Raw genomic sequence first — 26,792 nt, forward strand, 5'->3', positions numbered from 1 at the left:
AAATAAAATTCTATCATTTCCATTAAAAGAAAAAAAGTTCCATAGAAAAACATGGGATTCCAACCTCTCTACAGACGCACCTTTATGCATTTGTTCGGAGTTTTCCATATAAAAATCTAATTTAGTTGTGTGAACCTTCTACTAGGTGCTGGTCCTGCTTCGAGCCACACTTTGGACTTGCTTCCGTTCTCACTTCCTAGCTGTTTATATTGGCTTACCTTTTGAAGCACTGTCTGCCACACTCTTATCTGTTGTCGCTTCACTTCATATTTTGTTCAACTATATAACAGATATTTAATCTTGTATGGAAGCAAGTGCTATATTGTTTTGTCCCAGATTTATACTTTATTGATTTTATTGATTTTATTCAATCCGTTGAATTCTGAAGAACCCTTATATGTAAGTTCCTATAGCCAAATTAGAGACTTTGGACCTGTACTACCCCCCCGCCCCCCCAAAGAAACAATCAAGTTATTTAATTAGAGTTAGAAGTCTTGAAAGAGCATTTCATTTTGGACCAATTTCTAGGACTATGCTTATTCCAGTGTTTATCAGTGGCGTTATACAATCGGCTTATGCATTAATGAAGATCTTTATACTGGAGCTCTTTTTCTATTATTCTTTTTGCCATATCCTTAATTGCGGGTTGGTTACACCTACAACCCACACTTCCTAATGCTAGGGAATTCAACATGTCCAGGTAATATTGGAGAGTGTAGAGCATTTTGCTCAGTCAGTTTCTGTATACGAAGATCAAATATTTCAAAAAAGAGCTCGTATTCAGCAGGTAATTGGCTTGTTCTATCTTGCTTATTCTTATTCTCCTCATCTTTGTTTATCATTGTCTAACAAGCTTGAAACTGTCATGCTTCTTGTTTTTGGTTGTATCCACAGATAACTATGATTTCTTTACTGATATATGGTTTTGGACTTTTGGTTGTATGTCAGCACACAAGTGCTTGATGAAATGTGTCTACATCTGAAATTTGTGGTTGACACTTTTTGCCATTTCAATGATGAAATTAATGCAAGTCCAAATCCGTGATACACTCACTAAGTGTGATGTGAACTCTTTTATCTTTTATTTTTCCATTCTTTTTTCTGTCATTATCACTATTTAGAGTCTGATAGTCGTACATTTCGGCACTCAAGTTCTGCATGAATGCACCATAGTTTTGTTTCATTCTTGAAACTTTCTCAATTGAGGTTCTCGAATGTGATTTTCACCTGGAAAAATCTATAGGTGAACTGGTGAGAGGATTATGCATGTAGTTATGACTTCACTTTTATCCATCATACTGTATTCTGTTCTTAAGCTGCTCTGTATGTTACTCATAAAACTTGCGAGTTAATATTTAACTCATTTTGAGACATCACTTAATTTTTGAGAAAACCTTCAAAAGAAAATAAATTAACAATTTCTTCACTTTACTAATTAATAAGTTTATCATCTTGTTAGTCAACATCTACTGTTCTAATACCCATTTTGATTTTTTTTATTTTTTATTTTTGTCAATGAGAATATCCCTATTTGTTGGGCCATTGGTTATTGAAAGGATTCATCATCATTTGAATCGTATATCCACCTGTGTTGGTCTATTGATGTTTTATACAAGAAAAAAACAAGATTAATTGTCCCTACAACTTGCATTGTTTTCATGCATTTGCTTTTTTCATCAAATAATGTTTTTTGAGGCTTCTAAAATCTAATATCCTTCCCATTTTGGCTATGGATCTTATTTCCACATGTGGTCCCTTTTCCCCCTAACTGCACCAAATTTCTCTAAAAGAGAATTTTGATAAGACACAATATTATGAACTCAACCTGAAATCAAGCTGTTTGGCTTGCAAATTAATACCTCTATCTCGTGAAAATACTTAAAGCCTCAGTCTGTGTGATCACCAGTTGGGATAGAAAGTTCCTGCTAAAATTGATCTGAAGTGACATCTGTTGGTTCGATGCATTGCTGACCTGGCAACTGTTGCATTTGTGTTTAAGGCATTTGCTTGAAGTAGGTCCTTTTCATTGCAACTGGACTACTTCGCTTGTGAAGGTGTAAGGATCAAGCTATCCAAGAAGACAGTCATTTGTGAATTGAAGGAATAACAGAATCTCATCCATTGTGTGTTATGTGTGAGAAAGACCCTAAAAGGCTCCATTTTTTTAGGTCCAACAATGCCATGCATGGATGGGTCAGCAAGTGTGTTGGATATGGTGCAACAGGGCCTAAAATGGATGTACGCTTCTTTCTAATGTGAGGAAAGATGGGAGAAGTTTCATAGTCTGTTGTAAGAGTCTTTTATATCCCAAAAGAGAATAGAGTTTCTATGTTAAAGGAGTCTTGTTCTTAGGAGGTTAGCTTGTGGGATGTGTTAGACATGTTAATATGAGGAAACATTGTCTTTAGAAAACCTTAATTTACGAAGATCCAAGATAAGGAACTCATAGCAGTCAACCAGGGATTTAAATCTTTACATTTAAACACCAGTGTTTTAAATAGCAACTTGCGCGTAGCATAGCGTTCATTCCTCTGAATCATGAGGTGCAGGCTATGTAAACTTCTAGGTTTAATTAACATTGTGCTTGGCTGCACTAGATATCATGAAATTTCATGATATTTGGTGCAACCAAACACATCCTAAAATAATAGGAAAAATAGGATAAAGATTAAGTATTAAGATAAAGAAATAGCAATGGAACTTATTAGCAAATAATTTAAAACATAATGAATTTCAATATTTAGTGAAAAATAACTTGTAGTGTAAGCCACATGGCATATAATGCATGCTATGTAGTGTGTTTGTAGGCTACATGTGACTTGAACTATTTTCATGAGCTATGTAGTGTTAGTGTGAAGGCTAAGCTACACTACGTAGCGTAACTATTTTAATGAGCTATGTAGTGTTAGTGTGAAGGCTAAGCTACACTACATAGTGTAAGCTGTTTAAAACAATGATATGCATGTGGGATTGTAGATGACACTCAGCCACTGTTTTTGAATTAACTATCGTGGTTTGCTTTTTCTTCTTTTATTTTGTGCATCAAACTCCTCATGCACTAAAATCTGTTGCTTGATGTTTGACTTACATGTGAGAATCTATTCTTGTCACTCATGTTTTGTATTCTTCTCCTTTCTGTTCCTTACAAAATTACAGGATTAGTATTTCCTCATGTTCTTGAACACTACCATCCCAAACAAGTTGATCAGTACCAACATGTCTAGGTCTTGATTAATCTATTGTTCTTTTCTTTGCTTAATCTTGGTTGCAAACTTGCAATATGGTTCTTTCATTAACAAAGGTAGAAACTTCACATTAAAAGGAGCTACAAGATAATAGCAAAATACAAGTAGTGTAATGGATATAGGTGGATGGACCCATCTTTGTAAAAAGACCATACACTTGGCTGGAATTCATTTTCTGGCTGATTTGTGATGTGGAGGCCATGGAGCCTGCTATAGTCGCTTTTTGAGGGATCCAGTTCTCAATGGTACTTTTATATTTTACTTTATGGAAATATAATTACTTCATATGCAGTGTGGTAATTCCTTCTACTGTTTCTTGTGAGGAGTCTCTTGGATGGAATTTGAAATTTCAAAGATAACTATTTGTTGGACTGTGTTATTTGTCTGTTATTTAGTTGGGGGAAGCCTTTTGGAAAACTCACACTTTTTTGTTGAAAAACAAAATCTTTTAGTAAGCCACCATTTTCTCTTCAATAGAGTCCAAGGGCACAAGATGTTATTACCTTTTTTACATTGTAAACTTGGAGCAAGTCAATCACCAGTATTCTTTACCAGTGCTATTTACGTCTTCACTGGTTTTTGGGTTTCAGGCACAAGAGAATAATGAAGAGTTGAAACTTAGAATGAAGAGAGAGAATTCTGAGGAATCCAAAGCTTCAGTTTCAGACAAGGTCTGTTCTCCTTTGCTAATGGCTGTACAGCATTATATAAAATCATGCATGATTGTTGTATCTTGGCCCTTCTAAGTATTTTATGTGAACACTATTTGCGTCAAACATCTATATCCATCCGCATACTAACATTTATTGGCAGATCTCCCTTACTCATTTTTCTGAAAGTTAGATTGTGAAGTAGATGGTGCTATTCTTTTTGCAGGTGAAATTAGGAGAACCTGGTTACAAGGAAAGATACTATGCAGAGAAATTTGACTTATCAAAGCCAGAGATGATTGATGATGTCAGAAGAGACGTTGTAAGTTGTTTCATTTTTCGGTGATTGTTGGTTGCATCTAGAGGGTTATTTCAGCTAATACTATCTTGGGACATTTTGTAGAGGGGTTTCTTCTGGGTAAGCAAGCTAGTAAGTGCATGTGTTAAAGTAATATATAGATTATTGATGCTTAATATCCAGGCAGTTCTGTGATGCTAATCACTCTTAATTCCTAGTATTGTTTCATGATATTTTCTTTAAGTGCTACATCACAAACCTATCGTGCAAGTCTGTTTAATACTTCAGACAGACTGATACTCGTACACGTTGAACTTGATCCTCTTTATTTGTTCCTTTTGGAATGCCCTGTACTTTCAACACATAAGGAACTTTACTCTTTTTCCATGTTGGGATCTGATTTGGAATTTTAAGTTTCTCATTTATTTTCTTTAGTTTCTCATTTATTGTATGAACAATTTCGGAAGCTTCATGCTCTGTTAAAAACCTAAGAGGTAGTGAAATTCTTTTTCTTTCTTTCTCTTTTTAAGATTGCAAGAAAATATACTAAAAGCCAAGACGGCAGAAGAACAACAAAAACAAACAAAAAACAAGCAAAGCAAAGGAACAAGGCAACAACAAAACAAAACAAAAACAAAGAAGAAACCTGAAAACAACTATACAACACGAAAGCAGACCCGAAAGAGAACATACACTAATCCAAGATCAAGGAGATGGCTGTTCTGTATGAGATTTAGACTAAACCACAAATCTTTAACATCCCAGATAATCTGCTTTGAAACAGAGGAAGAAGAGGAGGAGAGATCCCGAAAACAGTGATTGTCCCCTCCAGAGAGCTCAAAAAGTAGCCATGGCAGCCATCTTACAAACAAGCAATGAATCCTTCTCAAGATCAATGTCATTCCGAGCAAATAAGAAGCTTTGAATCGAACCGGGCATAACCCAAGAAACTCGGAATCTGTGGGAAATAGGTGACTTGATTTCAACCGCATACAAACAATTGAGGAATAGGCGAGCGATGGACTCTGCATTGCCAAGGCACAGGAGGCAAATGCTAGGGAGGACATATCCTCAACGCTAAAGGTTGTCTATTGTTAGAATCCTCCCTCTCGCTAGAAGCCATATGAAGGCTGAAATCCTGGGAGGGACTTTGAGCGACCAAATGAGTGGAGGATGATCCTCTAATGTGATTAAAGAAAGATTTCACAGTGAATCTGGCAGAAGTGGAGAGGGTCCAAGTTAGTTGTCGACTTCTCTGAAGAAGGCTGGGCACCTTAGAGAAGTTGAAGGAGATCCAACAAGTCCTCCGTTTCAGCTTCTGAGCAGGCCCTCCTACAAGGAGGACACTAAGCCCCTAAACCATTAAAAGAGAAGCAAGCAGAGATACTGATGGAGGAATTTGAGGAAATTTTGGCTAGTCTCGGAAGCAGAGAGGAAAGTGGCTTGTTTGAAATCCATTGATCTAACTAGAATCAATCCTAAAGTTGACTCCAAGATTAAAAGAAACACCTTTCAAAAATGTGCTTTTTAAACCAGAGATAGCTTTCCAAAGCAAGGGAGCTCCATAATTGGAGGGATTTTTTTTATTTTTTTTTTGAAAGATAATTGTGATATATTAAGGGGAAAAGAAAAAGAGAAACAAAAAGGGGAGAGAGAGAGATTGCAGAGAGAGCAATCAACTAACTACCCTCCTAGAAATATGAAATCTACCTCCTTTAAACCCAATACATTGACCGCCCACTCTACAATAAGACGTTTAACCTTGCTGGCCACTTCCGCTTCTGATTTAGAAACATCCCTGAAACATCTATTGTTTCTTTCTTCCCACACCGACCACCAAATGGCTATGATAGTCATACGCCAAAGATGCGTTTTAATCTTGCCTAGAGAAACCCCATGCCAAGCTTTTAGCAGCAGATTAACGGAATCAGGGAAGCACCACTGGATGTTGAAGCTGAAGAGAAAATTTGACCAAATCCAGGAAATGAAGGGGCAAAACATCAAAAGATGGTCTATGGTTTCTTCGTTCTTCAAGCAGCAAAGACATGTTTACTAGGGGCATTCCTCTTTTCCTCAGGGTGTCCACTGTGAGAATCCTTTTTGAGCCTACCAGCTAGGCGAATGCAGCAAGTTTGGGAGGGACCGAATACTTCCAAAATTTGGAAGGGGGAAGATCAACAGGAGGAGACGTCGAGTGACACATCCTAGAGTAGAGGGATCTGACTGTGAACTTACTGGATTTGTCTGGCTTCCAAGCTAATGAATCAGCAATTTGAGGGACTGGCGTGGTCCTGTAGATGCGCTCCAGCAGACCAGCAAACTCCTCTACTTCCGAGTCCTGTAGGTTCCTCCTACAGACGATGTTCCATTCTGGCTTGCTTGCTACAATCGAGAAGCAATCAACAACCAAAACGGCTGGGTTGGGAGCGAGACAGAAGATATTTGGGAAAGCGGCTTTGAGGGTGTCATCTCTCACCCATCGGTCTTCCCAAAACTGAATCTTGGCACCATTGCCCAGGATATAATCTATGTCTGAGATCACCTCCTCCTTCAGGCACAAAATCCCCTTCCAAAGAGGGGAGGCCTTACGGCGAGCGGGATCTTTGGTCCACCAGCCCCCATTAAATTAGCTATATTTACCTTTTATTATAATGTTCCACAAACTGTCATCCTCGGTCTCAAGACGCCAAATCCACTTCCCTAAGAGCGCTTTGTTCATACTTTTGAGGTTTGTTATGCCTGCTCCTCCTTTTGAAGTTTGCTTGCATACTTATTGCCACTTGAACAAATGAAACTTCTTTTTGTCTTTCCAAACCAAAGAAATTCTCTTCTTATTCTTTCAAGCTTGGCCAACACAGTTGCAGGGCATTTGAAGAGGGACGTGAAGTACACTGGGAGGTTAGAAAGAGCTGCTTTAATAAGAGTGATCCGCCCGCCTAAAGAGATATATCTGCATTTCCATCTTGCATGGTAGCTTTCGAACCTGTTGATGACTTTGTCTCACATGGAGATAGGGGGAGAGCCCAAACACAAAGGGAGACCCACAAAGAAAGCCGGAAGCGAGGCCGAAGAACAACCGAAAGAGCCCCCGTGCCTCGCAATTTCATCTTCCTTCAGATTGACCCCGTACATTTTGGATTTAGATAGATTAATCCTTAGACCTGAGACTGCTTCAAAGCAACAAATCGCAGTGCGAAGATTATCAACCTTGGTTTAGGAAACCATTCACCCTTCTCTAGCCTATATTTAGCAGCAGTGATCTCCCTCCACCAATTTCCTTACTCGTTCCAAAACGCTAAAGCCATTTCCTTAAGAGAGCGAAGTTGACATCTGTCAAAGCTCTAAGCCTACTCCTCTTTGTAAGGTTTACAAATTTCAGACCAATTCAACAAATGGAATCAATGATTCAGAGAGCTTCCTTTCCATAGGAAATCACGTCTAAGGTTATCAATCTTAAGAGATGATTGACTTTGGGCAACGAAAGAGAGAGGAAATAAGAGGAGAGATTCGAAATTTCTAGGGGGCCTAGTTTCCTTTCCACTCTCTCAATAATGACATCTCATAGGTGTTTAGTTGGTTTGCCAATGTAGAGAGGGAGATCGAGATACTTTGCATGGAAAAGAACCAGCTTTGCAACCAAATGCTTTTGCAAGGGGGAGGAAGAGAATTAGGGATATTGATGCCTAAAAGTTTGCTTTTGAAAAGATTAATTTTGAGAACAGAGATGGACTAGAAGTAGTGAATAACCTTTCTCAGATTGCCAACCGCCCATTCAGTGGCTTCATAGAACAAGAGAGTATCATCTGCAAATTGGATGTGCTAAATGGATTGGCTAGAGGGAGCCACTTGGAAACCACTGAATAGACCAATGGACTCACATTTATTTAGCATTTGGCTGAGGCCATCTATAGCTATCACAATCAAGAAGGGATATAGAGGGTCACCCTTCCTCAGACCCCTTCCTATTTCTTATCGTGGGAGAGGCTTTGTCTTGCATGCTTTTAAATGGTCAAGAGGAGGGTATCTTACGTGGGATTGACATCAGTGGCATGCAACGGCCTATTACGCACATTCAATATGCGGGCGACTCCCTTATATTTTCCGATGCTTCATCTGAGATGGTCCTCAATTTGCGAACTACTTTTCATTGTTTCCAAGCGATTTCCGGCTTAAAGGTGAATCTGGTAAAATCCAAAATCTTCGAGATCAATATGGATAGAGCAGAGGTAGAAGACCTTGCTCATCTCTTTTGCTGCAAGTCTGACATTCTGCCATCATCTTTCGTGGGCCTGCCGTTGTGTGTCGGAAAACCTCCCAAATCCCTATGGGACAAAGTAATAGCCAGGTTTCAGTCGTATCTCTCGCGGTGGAAGAGTCGATACCTATTGCTAGGAGGCTGGCTTACGTTAATCAAAGCCGCTCTCTCCAATCTCCCGATTTATTTTGTGTCGCTTTTGAAATGCCCGACATCAGTTAGGGAGTCAATCGACAAAGTGAGGCGGGAATTTCTATGGCAAGGTAAGGAAGTTAGGAAGAAGTTTCATCTCTTAAAGTGGTAGAAAATTTGTCTCCATCTGTCTGATGGGGGTGCTGGGGTCAAAGATCTAAACGAGATGAATAAAGCGCTCCTAGGTAAGTGGATCTGGAGGCTTGGGACTGAAGATGGAACTTTATGGAACTCTATCATTAAAGGAAAATATGGTACATCTCCCGGTGGCTGGTGGGTTAAACAATTACCGTTTCAAAAAGTTTCACACATATGGAAAGGAATTATGGATATGATGAGGGTTGTTCTGCCGAGCATTGGTTTTGTCCTTGGCAAAGGTAACACAATCCGGCTTTGGGATGACATATAGATAGGAGAATAGACGCCCAGAAGTAGATTCCCCTTCTACCGGATCGCTGAATCCAAGAATTCGTACGTTGTGGACAACTACTATGAAACGGACGGAAAAATCGTCTAGAATGTGACTTGTCGAAGAGGCCTCCAAGATTGGGAGACTCCGGATTTCACTGGTCTCTTGGAATGTCTCTATTCGTCAATCCCTTCCCTCATCTCAAGATTCTATCTTTCGGAAACCAGACAAATCGTCTTCCTTCTCAGTCCGGTCTCTGTATAACCAGATGCACAGACTGAAGCACAATCTCAAGCCAAATCTCTCCTTTCTTTGGAAGTATGATGCCCCCCCAAAAATCATTGTATTCGGCTGGCTAGCAGGGAAAAAGAAGATTCTTACGGTAGACAATTTGAGGAAGAAAGGGATGATCCTATCCAATATATGCTTATGCTGTATGCCGGCTGAAGTGACAGTGGACCACCTGTTGCTGCACTGCCATTTTGCTAGATTGATTTGGGCGGAGATTTTAAATGCTTTCAATTTACACTGGTGTTTTCCGGGGGAGGTTAGCCACTTCCTTTAAGCATGGCAGGGGGTGTATTTGGGTGAGGTGAAGACGATTATCTGGAGGATGTCTGTTCCTGCGGTCTGGTGGTCAGTGTGGGGGGAGAGGAATAGTAGATGCTTCAGGAATACCTCCAATTCGGCTGGTTATGTGGCTACTGAGGCTAAGCGTCTCATGATCGACTGGGCCTCCAATGTTAAGGACCTTTACGGTCAAGATTTCTTCTTCCTAGGGGTGTAACTGTCGGCTGCTGTCACAGCAGCCGTTCTATGTCTTTTGCCTTTTTCCTTTTAATGAATGAATTTCTTCATCTTTTTTTTTTAAAAAAAAACCCTTCCTCAGACCCCTTGAGGCACAACGAAAACACCTCTCGAAGAGCCATTCACTAAGAGGCAGCGGCAGAGGAATGGCATGAAGAAATCCAGATGCACCATTTTGAACCAAAACCAAACCTACCAATAGAAGTTAACTAGTCTTCTCAACAAAAGATACCAATAGATGATATCAATAGATGTGTGGATAAGATACCAAAAAAGGACCATATTATTTTGGTTAACTTGTCTTCTAGAAAACGTTCTATAGACAATCTTAAAAATAAAAAAAATTTGCTTCATTGTGACACCACTTGAGAAATTTGATCCCCCCCCTCTTTTTTTTTTAAAAAAAAAAACTTATTATCTCTTTTGTTCTTTCGAGATCCATAGCGATTTAACACATGCATGGTCTTTCCAAGGTAGAAGACTATGAAAGATGCTGCTTCATCTGAGAAAGTGGAATATATAGGGGATGACATGACTTTTTTTTTTCTTTTTTAATGAAGCTTCACTTCCCATTGCTCGTATTAAAGAGAACCAAGTTTATTTCCAAATGTGAGAAGCTCTATAATGCGAAGATCTCTTCATGAACTAGCCTCCCTCTTGAACCCCATTCTTCTTAACTGTGATGTCCCTTTGTAACATTTCTTCTTCCCAGCCAAATCTCCATATCCATCTCTCGAGAAGAGCTAAATTCATATCTTTAATCTCGGCTCCCCCCTCAGCGATCGGTTGACATACCTCCGGCTACTTTAGCAAATGAAACTTCCTAGAATCAGAGGCTTCTTTCTAGAAAAAATCTCTTCTAAGTCTATCAAGCCTATTCACCACAGGGTGTCCCGTATCCGTTATGATACGACCACATCGGCCGATACGTAATGGGAACGGCTGACACCGTTACGTGATACGGGGTTGAAACGGGCACCCCCTCGATTTTGTGACCGTAACGGCCGTTACGGGCAAAAAGAAAAAAATATATAGGAAAAAAAAGTACCTTTTTTTTCTTTCTTTTCTTCTCCTCCTTCCTCTTCTTCTTCTTGTCGGACTGTTGCGGCTGCGGCCGCAGCCGCAGATTCTTCTTCATCTTCTTCTCTCTCTCTCTCTCTCTCTCTCTCTCTCTCTCTCTCTCTCCCCTCTTCTTTTCCTCTTTTCTTTTCGTTTTCCTTCTCTTCTTTTTCATTTTCGGCATCGACATCGAAAATGGAATGGACTGCGTGGTTGTTTCACACCCACACACTTATTTATTATTATTATTATTTTTTGTGTTTTGCGGTGCACGCTGAACAGTGCACTTGCACTGTTTTGTTACATGGTCCGCTGTAATGTTTATTTTCCATCTAACCTATTAATTGGGTCACACTGACGTGGATGAAGGGAAAACACACATGTCAGCTTGATCTAAACCTTTTGAAGCCCCCAATAAATTTTTAATGGTGGATGTTTAATTATTGTTATTTCTTATGGTGCGGTCCACCTGAGCTTTGGATCTCCCTCATTTTTGGGTTCATGCCCTAAAATTATTTGGCAAAATGGATGGACGGTGTGGATATAACACATTCATCACGGTGGGGCCCAAAAAACTTTGACACTCATGTGCTACACTTCACCATCCAAGTCCCGCCTTATTTGGGCCTTTAAAAAATTGTACACGAGACATGTATTAACTTAAAATTTACCAATTAAATTATGAACTGTAGTTGCTAACTTACAATGCCAAAATCAAATTGTTTGAATAGTTTTAATTGTTAATTTGTAGACGCTTATTTTTTTAAAATAGGGCCTTTTGGTTTTTTTTCATGATTCACTATCCAATAAATGTCCACCAATTCATAAGTGGGATAATGCAAATAAATTGCATGAATTTGAGGTTGATTTGGGGCATAGATTGGTCCTCTAAGTCAGCCCCAAATTGGCGACGCCATTTACCTGAATTTAATTTCATTTAAAAAAAAAACTACTGAGAGAAAATATCAAATTGTTAAGTATATAAATTATATAATTAAAAAATTAAATATATGAATTTTGAAGTCAAATTCAGGTTATCTGGTTCATAAATTCATCAGACAGTCCGATACAACTTCTCACCAAAGAGTAGACCGTTACACCACCATAACCATGTTCCAATTTATAAATGAATGCATATTTGGAATGCTTAGAATATTCCGGATTTAATCCATACTTTTTCATATTTTTTTGGTAAAATAAAAAATAAAAAATTGCACCGTTACGGGCCGATACGCTCCCGTATCGCTGTTACACCCCCGTATCCGTATCGATATCGGAGGGTACCATTACGCCAACTGATCCCGATACGAGATATCTTGATTCACCACCTCTTTAGGACAATTGGACAAGGACAAGAAATACACTAGCATATTAGAAAAGACACTCTTGAGGAGGGTCCATTGACCTCCCAAGGAAAGATACCTACACTTCCAAGATGCAGGCTCTCTCTCAATCATTTTAATCACCCTATCCCAAAGATGCTTGGTAGGCTTCCCACACAGAAAGGGTGCCCAAGATACGTTGTGGGAAAAGACCCTGGCTTACAACCAAAAGTGTTCGCAAGTTGGCTTAGTTGATCATCACTCACATGCACCCTAACATCTTGGACTTGGCGACAATAATCTTCAACCTTGACACCACCTCGAAACAAACAATTAGCTTCAACAAGTTATCCACCGAAGACTCCTCATCACAAAACAACATGTCGTAGGCATATTGAAGGTGGCTTATGTAATACCCATCTGCGGAAGTTTTGAAACCACAGAACAAACCATTCACTTCCCCTTTCCGAAGCATCAAGCTCAGCGCCTCTCCCAAAATAACGAACAAATATGGGGATAAAGTATCCCCTTGCCTCAAGCCCCTAGATGCCTTGAAGAATCCTTTTGGAGAACCATTTATCAGAATGGAGAGGGTGACTGCACAAGTGCTTTCATCCATGCTCTCCATTTCCGACCACAACCCAATCTACCAAGCATGTAGTTGAGGAACTCCCAATCAAAGTCCTCAAAACCTTCAATTTCCAGCCACACAACTTCAAATCTGAAAGGTCTGGACCCGAATTATCTTTTGCTACTTCCAAAATAATGGGATGATGATCAGATACTATCCTAGGGAGAGCCCGCTGATTAACCAGCAGAAAGCGGTCTGGCCAATCTGCAGGCACATGGATTCTGTCCAACTGGGATCAGGATGCTTTGGCTTGACTGTTAGACCACGTATATTTGGCTCCCCCCTGGAGGCAAGTCAACCAGATCATGACGGTTTACCCAATCAAAGAAATTCTTCAGGCTTTTGTTTTTTCTTACTATTTATCATATTTTTCCTATTAGTAAATAAAAATTTAGACGTATCATCCAGCTTACGCAACACGCTACCATTACTTAAAACACTAGAACAAAGTTATGCAACTACAAAGCCATTGAATATGCTGATACTTCAAATGGATTGTGCCTTTGCCCTTTGCTATTATCCATAGCCTCAATCAATTCAATTCCAACCCCTTCAGTTAATTTAGGCTTGTTGTCGATCAGATTTGACCAAATGGTTGACCAAAGTTGCGTTTGTACTTCCTATCTTCCCTTAGGCTTCTCAATCTCGTTTCTCATCTTTGGCACCCATACTTGATTGATTTTGTTTTGTTTTGAGCTGTGGTATTTCAGGTTGAGTCTCAGAATATTAGTTTGACTCAGCTTTGACTACCCTTGACTAGTTTGATGAGCTACCTGTATTTGAAATTTTATATGCATCGAGTGTTTAGCTATATATTAAAAAAGAAGACTGACTTGTGTGGTGCCTTCCTTCTGGAGTGCCTGGCTATGGTACTTTAGGATTGTATGATACAACAGTTGTATGATTGAAGATCATGCGGTGTGTTTTTTGCAGGTCTTAAAGTATGTAGAAGGCCTTTGCTGGGTCATGAGATATTACTACCAAGGTGTCTGCTCTTGGCTATGGTCAGTTAAAAGTTTGAATGTTGGTTAATTAATTTTCCATATTTTCGTCTGTTTTGTTATGCCTATACATTGTCATTATCAGTGTAAGCAATGATGGTTAAAACCTTCTACCACCATAGTTATCTATTGGTAGCTGTCGCCTTTATTATAAGTAATTAAGTATACTGTAGATTACATGCTATGAAACACTTCTTACAATTATGGTTTCAATTTTCTGTTTGTGTCAGGTTCTACCCATATCATTATGCTCCCTTTGCATCCGATCTTAAAAACTTGGCTGATCTGGAGATCACATTTTTCTTGGGACAGCCTTTCAAACCCTTTGATCAACTAATGGGAACGCTGCCAGCCGCCAGGTTGTTTAACTCTGTTAGTTGAATGTATATCAATTTTATTATTTATATGAATGGTGAATCCAATGCTTGTAAATACCTTGTCTGGGTGCTAATTACTATCATGTGGTGATTTCTAAACTTGTGCTGTGTAGTTCAAATGCATTACCTGAGCATTACCGGACACTGATGACTGATCCAGTATCACCTTTAAGTTCTTTCTACCCTGCAGGTAAATTTGGTCAAATGCAAAAAGTTGTACATGGCCAAGTCAATTTTTCTTTACTTTCTCCTGAAAGGGTGGACATTTTATGCTGACCAAGACTAGTTCTGTTTCTTTGTGTGGACAGATTTTGAGATAGATATGAATGGTAAACGCTATGCATGGCAGGTATAACTGTCTGTTATTTTGGGACATGTTGCTCATCTTCTTGTGATGTTAATTGTGACATTGCGGAAAATATTTGTGAATTCTATGTATTACCCAGGGTGTTGCGAAGTTGCCATTCATTGATGAGAGACGACTTCTTGCTGAAACAAAGAAGCTGGAGGGCACGTTAACAGTATGAAAGATTGGAGCTTTCTGTAGTTGGCTTTTAGTTCTGGTAGCTTTTTATTTTTCTGACTGTATGCTTTGTATGCTGAAATGCTGTATTGCAATTTATTTCCCAGGAAGAAGAGAGGGCTAGAAATAGAATGATGCCAGATTTACTTTTTGTGTATGAGAGTCATCCTTTAGCTGCATCAATTTTCTCTCTATACCAATTGCTCTACCATTCACCAATGCAAGGAATACATCCTTTTGAAATGGACACAGATGCCAGGTCAGTGTAACATGATTTATGCAATTTAGCCCTTCAATAATTTCTGCTCTATGTATTCATTTAAAGGCTGGTTTTATGGTCTATCACTTGTTGCAGTAATGGAATGAATGGCTATCTTTGGTTATGTGAGAGGAACATATACAGGAGAGTAATCCCTTCCCCACTTAAGGGGTTGGGAGACATTGACAATAATCGAGTGCTGTAAGTTTCGGGTCAGCCTCTTGAGCATTTGTGTCTGTATCTTCGAGTTCTTGCTTTAAATTCTGCATTTTATTCTGCAGAAATGCTACTTATCTTAATCCTCCAGCCCACCAGCACATTCCAGAACCTCCCAAAGGTGTAATCATGCCAGCAAAGGTATTTCAGGAAATAAAAGAAGGCTAATTTCAGGTTCCTTATCTTTAATCTCTAAACGCAGACACCACATGTTCCGACAACATGGGACATGTGCGGGATCTAGGACGCTTATCAATCGATCTTCCTAGTGTGTATGTTCTGTGCTAAAAATCAGCTGGCTCGCTCAGGTGAGCGAGACATACAACATTGAAAGACTGTTGGTTATCATTTTTTTAACAGTCATTTTCCTCGTGCATGTATGGCCTGCATGATAAATGGACCTGCCGAACCTTAAGCCGAAGTACATGAACTGTCTGGATTACCCTATGAGTGCCCAGGGTCCTGTGAACATGTTCCATGCTGCTACATGTGGTTTGTTTGTGCCTTCTGCTCGAAGATGTGACATCTAAAATTAGCATTCCTCATATTGTGGCATATAAGCAACATATCCTTTTTTTCAAAAAACCTTGACTATCATTCACGTATTTGTGATGGTTGCTTGATCATAAATAACTTGCTGAAGAAAAGGGAGCGAATTGTATTACATTATAATCTATGTTTTGCAGTGCAAGATGGGTTGTAAATCTCAATGGGAGTGAATCAAGTTTCTAAATATTGCTATTGGGGTGGGGTTTTGGATCGTTTGGGCCCAGAAAAAACAGGATTACAGGGTGCATTGAACCATATTGACTCAATTATTTTTGGCAAAAAAGAAGAAGAAGTGAAAAAGAAGAGGAATGGGAAACACAAAAACTCCAGTTGACGGTTTTGTTGGCTGCAAAGAATACGGATATGGAGCCAGGCTGGTCAGCATAAGCCTGTCTTCTAACCACTGCCTTCATCACCATAATCTCCACCACAAAGCTGTCCAGTGCCTCCAGGCAGTCTCCTCATTAGATGACATGTATCTGTGTCATCTATATCTATGATCTCGACTAGCATTATGTACAGTCTACAGTGTCATGTGCTCACTGCCTTCCTCAACATTTTCAACGACCATCGTCCAATGACTTTGATGCTACCAAATGGTCTTGAGAACTCCTTGTTTATCCTCACCATTGGTTAATGCTTCCTTCTCCCCCACTTACAAACCATGGCAAGAGTAGGATATCAGTCCAAGTTTACCGGACGCTACCTCTCTTGGTCGCCCCTTCATCCCACTCTTCATATTCTTCAATCTCAGCCTCATGAACACCCATTTGTCTTACTTCTCGGACGTTAGTGTTTTCCTTGTCTATATGGATGAGGACAGAGGGAGAATATGCTCGCTTAATTGCATAATATTTTTGTGAAGAACTACAACAACTACGGAATTTTTGATGAATAGTAACCGGGCCGCTATTCACTTTGAAAGTGGTTCAAAGATGCCTGAAAATTGTTGAAAGCATGGGGCATTGGTCTCATACATGCACAACATTCAGTTAAAACAGTTAAGACATCATTTTCCCCGAAGATTTTTTTTTTTTTTTTAATTAAAAAAGAAAAACAAATATTTGGATGAATTGTAACCAGGTTACTATACATCTTTGAAGTGATCTGAAAATTCGAAGACGTCCAAAACATTTTTTTTTTTTTCAAATTACAAATTTAGAGTATAATTATTAATTCATGCACTGTTCCTTTATGATGAGCAAAATGGGTATTAAAATAAAGAAATGAGAAAATCAGCCAAATAGGCCATAATTGATCCCAAAAGAGCATGATTTGGTAGATTAGGACATATTGTGTTGAATTACAACGAAAAGAAGGAAAACAAATGTTAGTTTGCTTGTATCTGCTTCCATTTGTTGAATCCTACTAATCTTGTGTTTTGATCTCCAATATGGGCTTGAATCTGGTCGAAATTTGGTTTCATGGCTTCAACTAGAGGAGAGACAAATGGAACAAGTTGAAAATGGGTTTTTTAGGGCATCCCTTCTCGTAATGGACACGTATTGTGCATGTCCTGCTCTCATCTTGTGTTTTGATCTCCAAAATAGGCTTGAATATGGTCGAAATTTGGTAACTAAGCTTCCACTATGGTCGAAATCTAGAGAAGAGAGGAGAAATGAGAGAACAATGTGAAGTTGTAAACTGTTACAAACTGTGCCTATTGGTGCTGATACAGCCTGTATCGGTCGATGCAAGCACGGTTTCTTTTTTGAGACCAACCATTTCATCCCACATCTTATGTTGGCCATGAAACCTTCATCTATGGATAAATCTTAACACTTCTTCAGGCTACAACTAAAAAGGAAACTGGAGCAGGTGAAATTTGATTAGAGGGAAGCCACTTTTGCTTACTCTCTTAGGAGGAGGAATTCGTCACCGTAGGGAGGCTGACCACAACATGAGAAGTTCTTTGATTGATCGGAACTCTATGCAAGCAACCAACACAGACACTATCCGACTGTATCGACCATTATGCAACAATTTTCTCAACCTTGGAGTGACTCGAGGCCCTGTTCGGATGCATGAAATCCGTCAGTTGATGAATTTGGAAGTGTTCATTAATCGGTATCTTCATGAAATTGGAAATTCATTAATTAGAAATTTTTTTCTTCTAAAGGATGCAAAATATATTAAAAGGCAAAAGGCAGAAAAAAGAAAGAAAGAAAGAAAAAAAAAAAACAAAAACAGAAAGATACAAGAATTAGAACAAAGAAGGCAGAAAGAAAAGAAAACGAGAGAAACATGAAACCCTAGGAAATATACAACTCGAGACTGGGGCAAGCCCTGACAGGCCACACTAAGGAGAGATGGCAAGCAGATCCGAAGGCTTGACATTGGCCTCCCACTCGTCAACTTCTCGCAAAATTAGAGATAGGACTCGATCCGGAGAGGACCGAGGTGTCTTGAAAGGTGCGGCAGTTACATTCCCTCCAAACGCCTCAGAATATCGTGGGATTTTTTTGTCTGAGGTTGTGCTGGTTATATTCTTTTAGATTTGCTGTTTGGTTGATCTAATCAAATGCACACTTTAGCAGAGAGATTCAAGTCCTTTGAAATCAGTTGGATCGAATTATTCATTCAATCAATGGTCATCAAAATTAACAATCAAAGTCAAATATGAAATAAAAATGATCAAAGCATTTATTTAAGCTGTCATCATGAGTCCCACGTTGGAAAATCAACGGTCCACACACACACATCCATTATAAATCGCTGTCATCATCCTTATCTAAGCCTTATACCAATTAATTGGGGTCGGCTACATGAATCTTGTGTGGTCATTCCACTATCAAGGGCCATACCTTTAGTTAGACCATAGGTAATCAAGTCTTTTCTTACTACTTCCATTCACGTTCTCTTGGGTCTTCCCCTTGCTGTTTTAGAGCCTTCAACTTGTACTAACTCACTCCGAAACAGCACGGTTCTTGGTCTCCATTGCACATGATCAAACCATCTAAGTCTACTTCTTCTCATCTTATTACCTATTGGCGCTACCTCTAAGTTCCCCTGAATGCATTCCTTCCTCGTCTTGCCACTCATCCATCTCAACATTCTCATTTCAGCTACACTCATCCTATGAACACGTTCTTTAACCGCCCAATATTTTGTCCCACAAAGCATGGCTGATCTTATAGCTATCCTATAAAATTTCCCTTTTAGGTTGAGTGGTACACAATGATCACATAAACCTCTAGAGGCACATCTCCATTTCTCCACCCAGCTTAAATTCTATGGGCAACATCCTTTTAAAATTCTTCACGCGTGAATTATTGATCCAAGGTATCATAACTGGTCATTTGGGAAACTTCTTGGTCAACAATCTTAACTATTTCTTCATTTTCACTCCTATTATCACTGAAGTTCAATTCGTTTACTCTATTTTAGTTCAACTAATTTTAAATGCTTTAGATTCTAAAGCATCCCTCCATAAATCGAGCTTTGTGTTTACATCCTCTCTCGTCTTGTCAATCAAAACTATGTCATTTGCAAACAACATACACCATGATATCACTTCTTGCAAATGCCTTAGTAACTCATCCATAACTAATGCGAAATGGTATGGGCTTAGTGCCGACCCTTGGTGTAAGCCTATAGTAATTGCATACTCACTTCTCTCCACTAGTGGTCCTCACATTTGTTACCGCTCCCTCGTACATTTTCTTGACAAATATATCCTTTTGAGACTCTTTCCCAACACCGATCAGATTGGCGCTCTAGGGACCCTACGCCTTCTCTAGGAAATGATCATCCCCGACATCTGCCTCTATGTTGGGGATGCGGAATCGATCAACCACTTGTTTCTCCACTGCCCCTACATCAAAGATGTGTGGTCCTTAATCCTAGCCAAGTTCCATTCTCCATGGGTCATGTCGGCTGATGTGGTGGGCCTGCTGTTTGCTGGGCCTGCTGTTTGCTTGGCATGAAGGGTGTGCTAAGAAGGATCTCAAACCCCATTGGCGTCTAACTGGTTTAGCCACTCTTTGGGCTATGTGGAGAGAAGGAAACAGCCGCTACTTCAGTTATCTTTCCTCCACTTCCAGGGTGTCGGATTTGATTTTTTTGAGAAGTGGAAGTTTGGGTGCATTCCTTGCATCCTCCTGACTGTAGATCCTCTTTCCCTTCTCCTCATTAGTCAAGGGCTTTTTTCCCTGGTATAGTTGTCTTTCAGTCACAAGTTGTATAGTTCTTTAGTGTTTTGGTTTCTGTCTTTTGTCTTGAGTTGTATAGCTTTTTAGTTTTCTGTTTCTGTTTTGTTTTGTTTCTTTCTGTATAGTTTGTTTTCTTTTTTGTTCTACTTTTCGAGTTGCTTTTGCTTCCTCTTAATAGATCTTTCAATCTTAGAAAAACAAAACCAAAAAAAAACTCTTTATGGACCCTATCATATGCTTTTCTACAAGTCAATAAAGACCATGTGGAGACCCACACGGGGTTTGGGTGAATGGCTAGCGCCATGGGCTTGTTCCCCACAGACGCAAGTTCTATTTCCCTCCTTGGGGTTACCTGAACGTGGTTTGCTGGTGGTTGTGTGCATCCGCAAGGATTAGTCTCGCCTTAAAATGAGGCGGGGACACCCTTTCGTCATCAAAAAGTAAAAAATAAAGACCATGTGGAGAGCCTTACTCATCTCCCCCTATATTTCTCTATCAATTATCTAAGTTGGAAAATAGCTTTATTGGTAGACCTCTTGGGCATGAAACCAAATTGATCTTTTGATACATTCCTCTCATGCCTTGGTCTTTTCTCAATCACTCTCTCCCAAAGTTCCATAGTATGGCTCGTAAGTTTAATCCCACGATAGTTAGTGCAGCTCTGTATGTCTCTGTTATTCTTACGAATAGGTACCGCGTCACTTTTCCTCCATTTGTCTGGCATTTTCTTTGATCATGCAATCTTGTTGAACAACTTCGTTGACCAAAATACACTTCCAAACGTCTATTGGTATACCATCTGGTCTAAGGGTCTTTCCTACTTCCTTCTTTCTCAAGGCTTCTTTCACTTCACATATCTTAATCCTACAAAAGTATCTATGAACTCCAACATTTATCAGAGTGATTGTCATTTAGGGCCCGTTTGGATACCACCAAATAAGTTAATTTTTCTTCTTACAGCAGTAGATAGACTTATTTCAGATAAGTAAGTTTGTTTTATGATTAGTTGTAACTTTTTTACTGAAAAGTACTTGATCACTTTAATTATTTTTTTAATAGCTTTTGTACTTTTCATAAGCTGCTGAAGAGAGGCATCAGGAGAGATGAAAGAGAGGAGAAGCTAATAAGTATGTTGTTTGCCAAACATACTTATCTTCTTAATAAGTAGAAACTAAGATAAGGTACTTGTGGAATAAGTAGCTTATCTTAAGCTACTTATGATCCAAACGGCCCCTTAATAAGTTTTGAAAATTGCTTCTCCTCCTTTCAGTTATCTCATTGTCCTTGCATCTAAAATGATCTAAGCCCCTACTCTCTCTCATTTTTTTTTTCCAAGTTAGAAGATGTCTTTCTCACCTTCTCTTGTTCCCAATCTATTGTAAAGATCATCTTGAGCTTTGTTCGCTGTGGGCCTCTACAAATCCATGGTTGGCTTCGACTTTCAACTTGTTCCCGGTGGTGTGGCCCACCTGAATTTTGCATTGGGCTTAGTTTTGTTTACTGGGGTTAACTTGAGGCCAGGCATCTGATGGACAGGTTTGATCTCATGAATACACCATGCATGAGCCACGATTGTCCAATACCACTGTAGCTTATGGTGGTACTGGTACCACCGGAGCACGCCCCCTATAGAAAAATTCTAAAATATATATCTCAATATGGAAAGGAAAACTAAATGCTTCTCGATATAATATCAATTTATATCATCTTGTCTTGACGCTGTTATTATTGTTTACAGCATCGTATATCTTTTCCATTTACAGAATTGGCCATTCTTATTGACTACTGGTTTGATCGCAGATTCTAAGGCCTTATGATATAAAACCTTTCCCTGTGCTATGGCATGAAGACAATGGTGGACGGCGTCATCATGCCAAAGAAAGGTACCACTCTTTTTATGTTATTTTGTTTTCTTCAACTTATGGAAACTATATGGTTAATGACTTAAAATAAGTCACAAGTGATAAAAATGGTCGTCGTCTTTTGTATTTTTTTAACAGCCAATGTAGCTCCAACTACAAGGTTTGAAGATTCAACTCAGATGCTTTGCCTGACCTGAATCTAAGTTACTTGAAACTTGGTGGAGCTTACAGATTTTATCTTTTTTCAAGAGAGATGCTTGAGTACTCTCAGAGAACTACAAGTTGCAGTGCTCCTTTTGCATCAGTTCACTTAGCTTAGTTGATTGATCCAACTGTCCATTGAGTTCAGAAACATTACATAGGCTACCATACAAAACTCTTACTGATGGGATGTTTACAGTTGCCTAACAGAAATGATAGTTAAGTGGACCTATTTTTGTGATCCTAACCGTCGGTATTAAATACCTTTGATCAAATGATTCTTATTTTTCAGATCAGTGTGATGTTTGCATGGTAGCGCATGAAATGTGCACTGTTCCTAATGAACAATCTAGATCAATGGATTGGACTGTCTCCCATTGTGACTAAGAGCTCTATAACATATAGTGCTTTTCAACTTTAAAGAACACATGATGTAGTTTGAGTAATTGGCAAATTCTCATTTATTTTTGTAATTGAGAACTCATTGATTGTAATCAACCTATGTAATAGACTATTAGATTGCGCTTGATTGTCATCAACCTATGTAATAGCCTATTACATTGCGCCTGTGGAAGTTTTATGCCCTCATTGTTGGTCTCCAGCCTGGATAAAGAGGAAGGTTGTGTCAGGTTGGCAGGCAGTGTCAAACTTATGCCAAGACTTCCAACATGAATCTGAACAATATGACATTTCAAACTCATATTAGGGCATTCCTGGTAAGCAACATTCTACATTGGAACCCGGGTACAATGAGAAATATGCAAGGGTTGGATGGGGCGTCCCCCAGAAGTGACATGCCGCAACAGTGCCCAATTGTTGGTAGAAGTCGGCAAGGGTTCCCACGTCATTCTCAATTCGTGTGGGGTAAAGAAGCTAGTTCCGGAGAGATAGGATTCGTCTTGCTACATGGTAAATAGGAATATTAACAGATAAGAGTATTGAGTAAGTAGATATGGTAAAATGACTTATGTTTTGGAAACCAAGTGGAAATGCAGCCAAAACTAAAGAAAGTGATGGATATAAGCGTTCATATATAGGAAAGGATAATAATAGAAAGGGGTTAGGGATAGTAGTAAATAAAAATTCAAGAGAAATTTGTAGATGTTAAGAAAGCAATTGATAGGATTTTATTAATAAAACTTGTGTTATGAGAGGATATGATCAATGTAATTAGTTCATATGTGCCACAGGTAGGGTTAGAGGGTAGAATCAAAAGACAGTTTTGGGTGAATATGGAAGGACTAATGAAGGAATTCCAAACGGAGAGATGATATTTGTAGGAGGAGACTTGAACGATCATGTAGGAAAAGAAAATATAGGATGTGAAAGCATACATGGTCATCGGTTTTGGGAGAAGAAATGAGATGGGGTATGCACCTATCATTGATTTTGCTATGGCATATGGTATAGCTCTAGCAAACACAAATGTTAAAAAGAGAGATTAACATTAATGACTTTCAAAAGTGGATCATATGCATGCCATGTGGCTTTCTTTCTACTCAGGAAGACGGAACGATCAATATGCAAGGACTACGAAGTGATACCTGGAGAGACTTTGACTGCCAACTTAGGTTAGTGGTTATGGATATTATTTACATTAAGAGATGGAAGAAAGGGAAAGAAATTAGTAGGTGTCCAAAAAGTGGTAGAACTTAAAATGAAAGAACTTATTAAAACAAACACACACGCGCACACGCACGCACGCACAATGCTATTCAGAAATGAATTGATGGAAGAAGAAAAGTGAAATGTTGAGGAAGAAGTAAACGTTATGTGGAATGAGATGATCAAGTGAGTTAAGAAAGTGACAAAGTATGTTTTAGGAGTATCTAGATGGAAAAGCCAATCATATAAGGCAACTTGGTGGAGGAATGACGATGTATAAAAAGCTATTAGAGACCTTTCAATAAATAAATAAGAAGCTATTAGTGAGAAATGTGCACGTTTCAAAGCCCGACAAGGGACTAAAAACAATTAAAATCTTGAACAAATTAGAAATGCCAAAAATATTGCTAAGAAAGTAGTGAGCGAAGCCAAACTTAAGGCTTATGATGACTTCACAATAGATCTGGAACAAGAGAACATGAGAAAGATGTCTTTGAACTTGTAAAAATGAGAGAAAGAAAGAGTGTAGGGACTTAAGATCATGTTAGATGGATTAAGAGCGATGACTTGAGGATACTAGTCCTGGACAATGTGATCAATGAAAGGTGGAGAAGCTATTTTCAAAACTTATTAAATGACAATCACTTTGAGAGCATAGAGATAGAAGGAACTATAAGCTCAAATAACGTTGGAGTCCAGAGATGCTTTCGTAGGATTAGGGGATATGCGAAGTGAAAGAAGCATTGAGAAAGATGAAAACAGGAAATGCCTTTGGACCAGGTGGTATACAATAGAGGTTTGGAAGTGTATGTGAAATACTGGGTCATTTTAGTTGTCAAATTTGTTAAACAAGATTGTAAGATGGGAGAAAATACCAGACGAATGGAGGAAAATTACTGTGGTACCTATTTATAAGAATAAAGGAGACAGAGCTGCACTAATTATCGTGGGATTAACTCTATGAGCCATACTATGCAAGGTATTCAATAACAGTAACATTGGTTTTAATGGCCGCATTAATTGCTGTCACAATATGAGCCATTACAGCCTATAACGTTCAGCATTTTTGAAAGAAATAAAATGTATTGGCCCCATAACGGATTGTCATGGGCTGTTCTTTTCAGAATGAGCGTTACAATTACATAACATGCAATGGTTCTCATTATTACTGTTACATTACGACAGTTGCGGCTGTCACCATTATGTTTTTGAATACCTTGCTATGAAACTTTGGAAAAGATTGATTGAGCAAAGACAAAGGCATGAGCTGAATGTATCAGAAAATCGGTTTGCTACCAATTGGAGGAATATAGGGAGAGGAGGAAGGATCTCCACACAGTCTTTATTGACTTGGGTAGAGCTTATGACAAGGTCTTTAGAGTGTTAATCTGGTGGGTGTTAGGAGAGGGAGGAGTTTCATGAGGACATATTGACGTGATTAAGGATATATGCATGATGCAGTAGTAACAAATGTGAAGACGACTGGTGGGGACACAAGTAGGTACCCGATAACTGAGGCTTGCACGAGGGCTTGGCATTGAACCCATACCTTTTTGCATTGGTTATGGATGTGTTAACAAGGCATTTGAGGAAGAGATCCTATGGTATGTATTGCTTGCAGATGACATCAAACTAAGCTAGATTTATGGCGAGGTACTTTATAATCTAAAGGATTTAAATTAGTCAGCTAGAAAAGAGTATATGGACTACAATTTTAGTAACACTGGCAGTGGGAATGAGGAATTAGTAAGGATTGTTGATCAATAAGTTTCCCACAATGGCCACTTATGATATCTTGGGTCAATAATTCTTGAGCGGAGCCATCGAGAAGTATGTTGCCCATAAAATTCAAGTGGGATGGAAGAAATGGAGATATGCCTCTGGAGTTTTATCTGATCACCGTGTAGGATAAAATTAGAAATGAATGCATTCGAGGGGATATAGGAGTGCACCAATAGGTAACAAAATGAAGGAAAGTTGAATTAGATGGTTAAGTCATGTGCAATGGAAACCAAAAAAATGCCCCGGTTACAAGTAGTGAGTCTGTACAAGTTGAAGGCTCTAAAAGGGCAAGGAGAAAGTCCAAAGCACACAGGTTGAGGCCGTAAGTTTAGACTCGATGACCTATGGTCTAACCAAAGTTATGGCCCTTGATAAAGTGGAATGGCAAAAAAGGATTCATGTAGCCAACCCCAGTTAGTTGGGATAAGGCTTAGATGACGATGATGCGATGATGACTGTTGTGATTGATGCACTGTTAGTTTCTGAACAGAAAACACGACATCTTTTACTGTTCTTTGCTTTCAGGCCTCAGGTTCATGGGGCAATCTCTGGCCCTCTGCTAGGAGAAGCAGCCCATCGGTTACTTAAGAACTCTTTACAGTTGAAATCCAACAACGTAGCTGGTTTACTGGACCCGCCTTACCGGAACTTTCCGAACAACACGATCCACAGGCCTCGGCCAGCAGGCCCATCTGGATATGAAAGAGGCTTTACCCCGGACCCAAATTACTATCACGCCCATTACAACCACCCACGAGGTATGCTTCATCCCTCGAGATCCACCCCTTCCTTTCACGAAGTCCATGGGAACAGGCCAAATTTCAGGCCAGACAGATTACAACAAGAACAATACCACAACTTGCGTGGCGGGATGTCAAGCTTGACGATTGAAGACGGGGCAAGATTCCGGCCACAGCAACCTGGGATGTCACCGCGGATGCCAAATTCCACCTTTGGGCATTACCCAAACCAGCATATACGTAATACTGGACCCCCACCTTTTCCTCCCACCAATTGGATTGATAAACCGATGAGTGAAAATGTGGGAGCATATCAGTGGCAAGAGACGGCTTTGTCAGGTGGGTATGAGAAGCAGGCGAGAAAGGTTTATCAACCTAGAGGGCGAGCACCACAAAATCCTTCTGATTATGGTTTCCAGCAGTGAGTTTTGTATCACTGTATTTCCATTTTTAGTTACTCTCTCTTTATATATATATATATATATATATATATATAGTCATGCTCCCCTGCGCACCTACGCACGTGCGCACGTTTTCACACGTGTCATGGGTGTCTAATCTGAACGGTCCATGTGATGCAGCATCCGATGAAACCTCCTATGACAAATTTTCACCCTGATCTAAATTTCTGGTGGGCCATAGCAAAGAGAAACGAAAA

General features: G+C 39.3%; 1 protein-coding gene across 4 annotated transcripts in view; it reads left to right on the forward strand.

Moving 5' to 3' along the window:
• The window catches only part of LOC131249296 (5'-3' exoribonuclease 4), a 42,489-nt gene extending 15,881 nt beyond the window's left edge, over positions 1-26,608 (forward strand). The window contains exons 10-22 of one of the 4 annotated variants that reach the window (XM_058249960.1): positions 701-787; positions 3,836-3,916; positions 4,122-4,217; positions 13,802-13,872; positions 14,100-14,228; positions 14,360-14,436; positions 14,555-14,595; positions 14,693-14,767; positions 14,877-15,028; positions 15,125-15,229; positions 15,310-15,385; positions 21,745-21,827; positions 21,945-25,276. In XM_058249960.1, coding sequence (XP_058105943.1) covers positions 701-787; positions 3,836-3,916; positions 4,122-4,217; positions 13,802-13,872; positions 14,100-14,228; positions 14,360-14,436; positions 14,555-14,595; positions 14,693-14,767; positions 14,877-15,028; positions 15,125-15,229; positions 15,310-15,385; positions 21,745-21,827; positions 21,945-21,972 — 1,101 coding nt within the window. In that variant the 3' untranslated portion in view covers positions 21,973-25,276. Of the gene's footprint in view, positions 1-700; positions 788-3,835; positions 3,917-4,121; positions 4,218-13,801; positions 13,873-14,099; positions 14,229-14,359; positions 14,437-14,554; positions 14,596-14,692; positions 14,768-14,876; positions 15,029-15,124; positions 15,241-15,309; positions 15,386-21,744; positions 21,828-21,944; positions 25,277-25,919 lie in introns of those variants that run through there. The other 3 variants (XM_058249958.1, XM_058249959.1, XM_058249961.1) reach the window with 3 other exon arrangements.
• The last annotated feature ends 184 nt before the right edge of the window (positions 26,609-26,792 follow it).

The sequence above is a fragment of the Magnolia sinica genome, chromosome 6, assembly GCF_029962835.1.
Source record: "Magnolia sinica isolate HGM2019 chromosome 6, MsV1, whole genome shotgun sequence".
Taxonomy (NCBI): domain Eukaryota; kingdom Viridiplantae; phylum Streptophyta; class Magnoliopsida; order Magnoliales; family Magnoliaceae; genus Magnolia; species Magnolia sinica.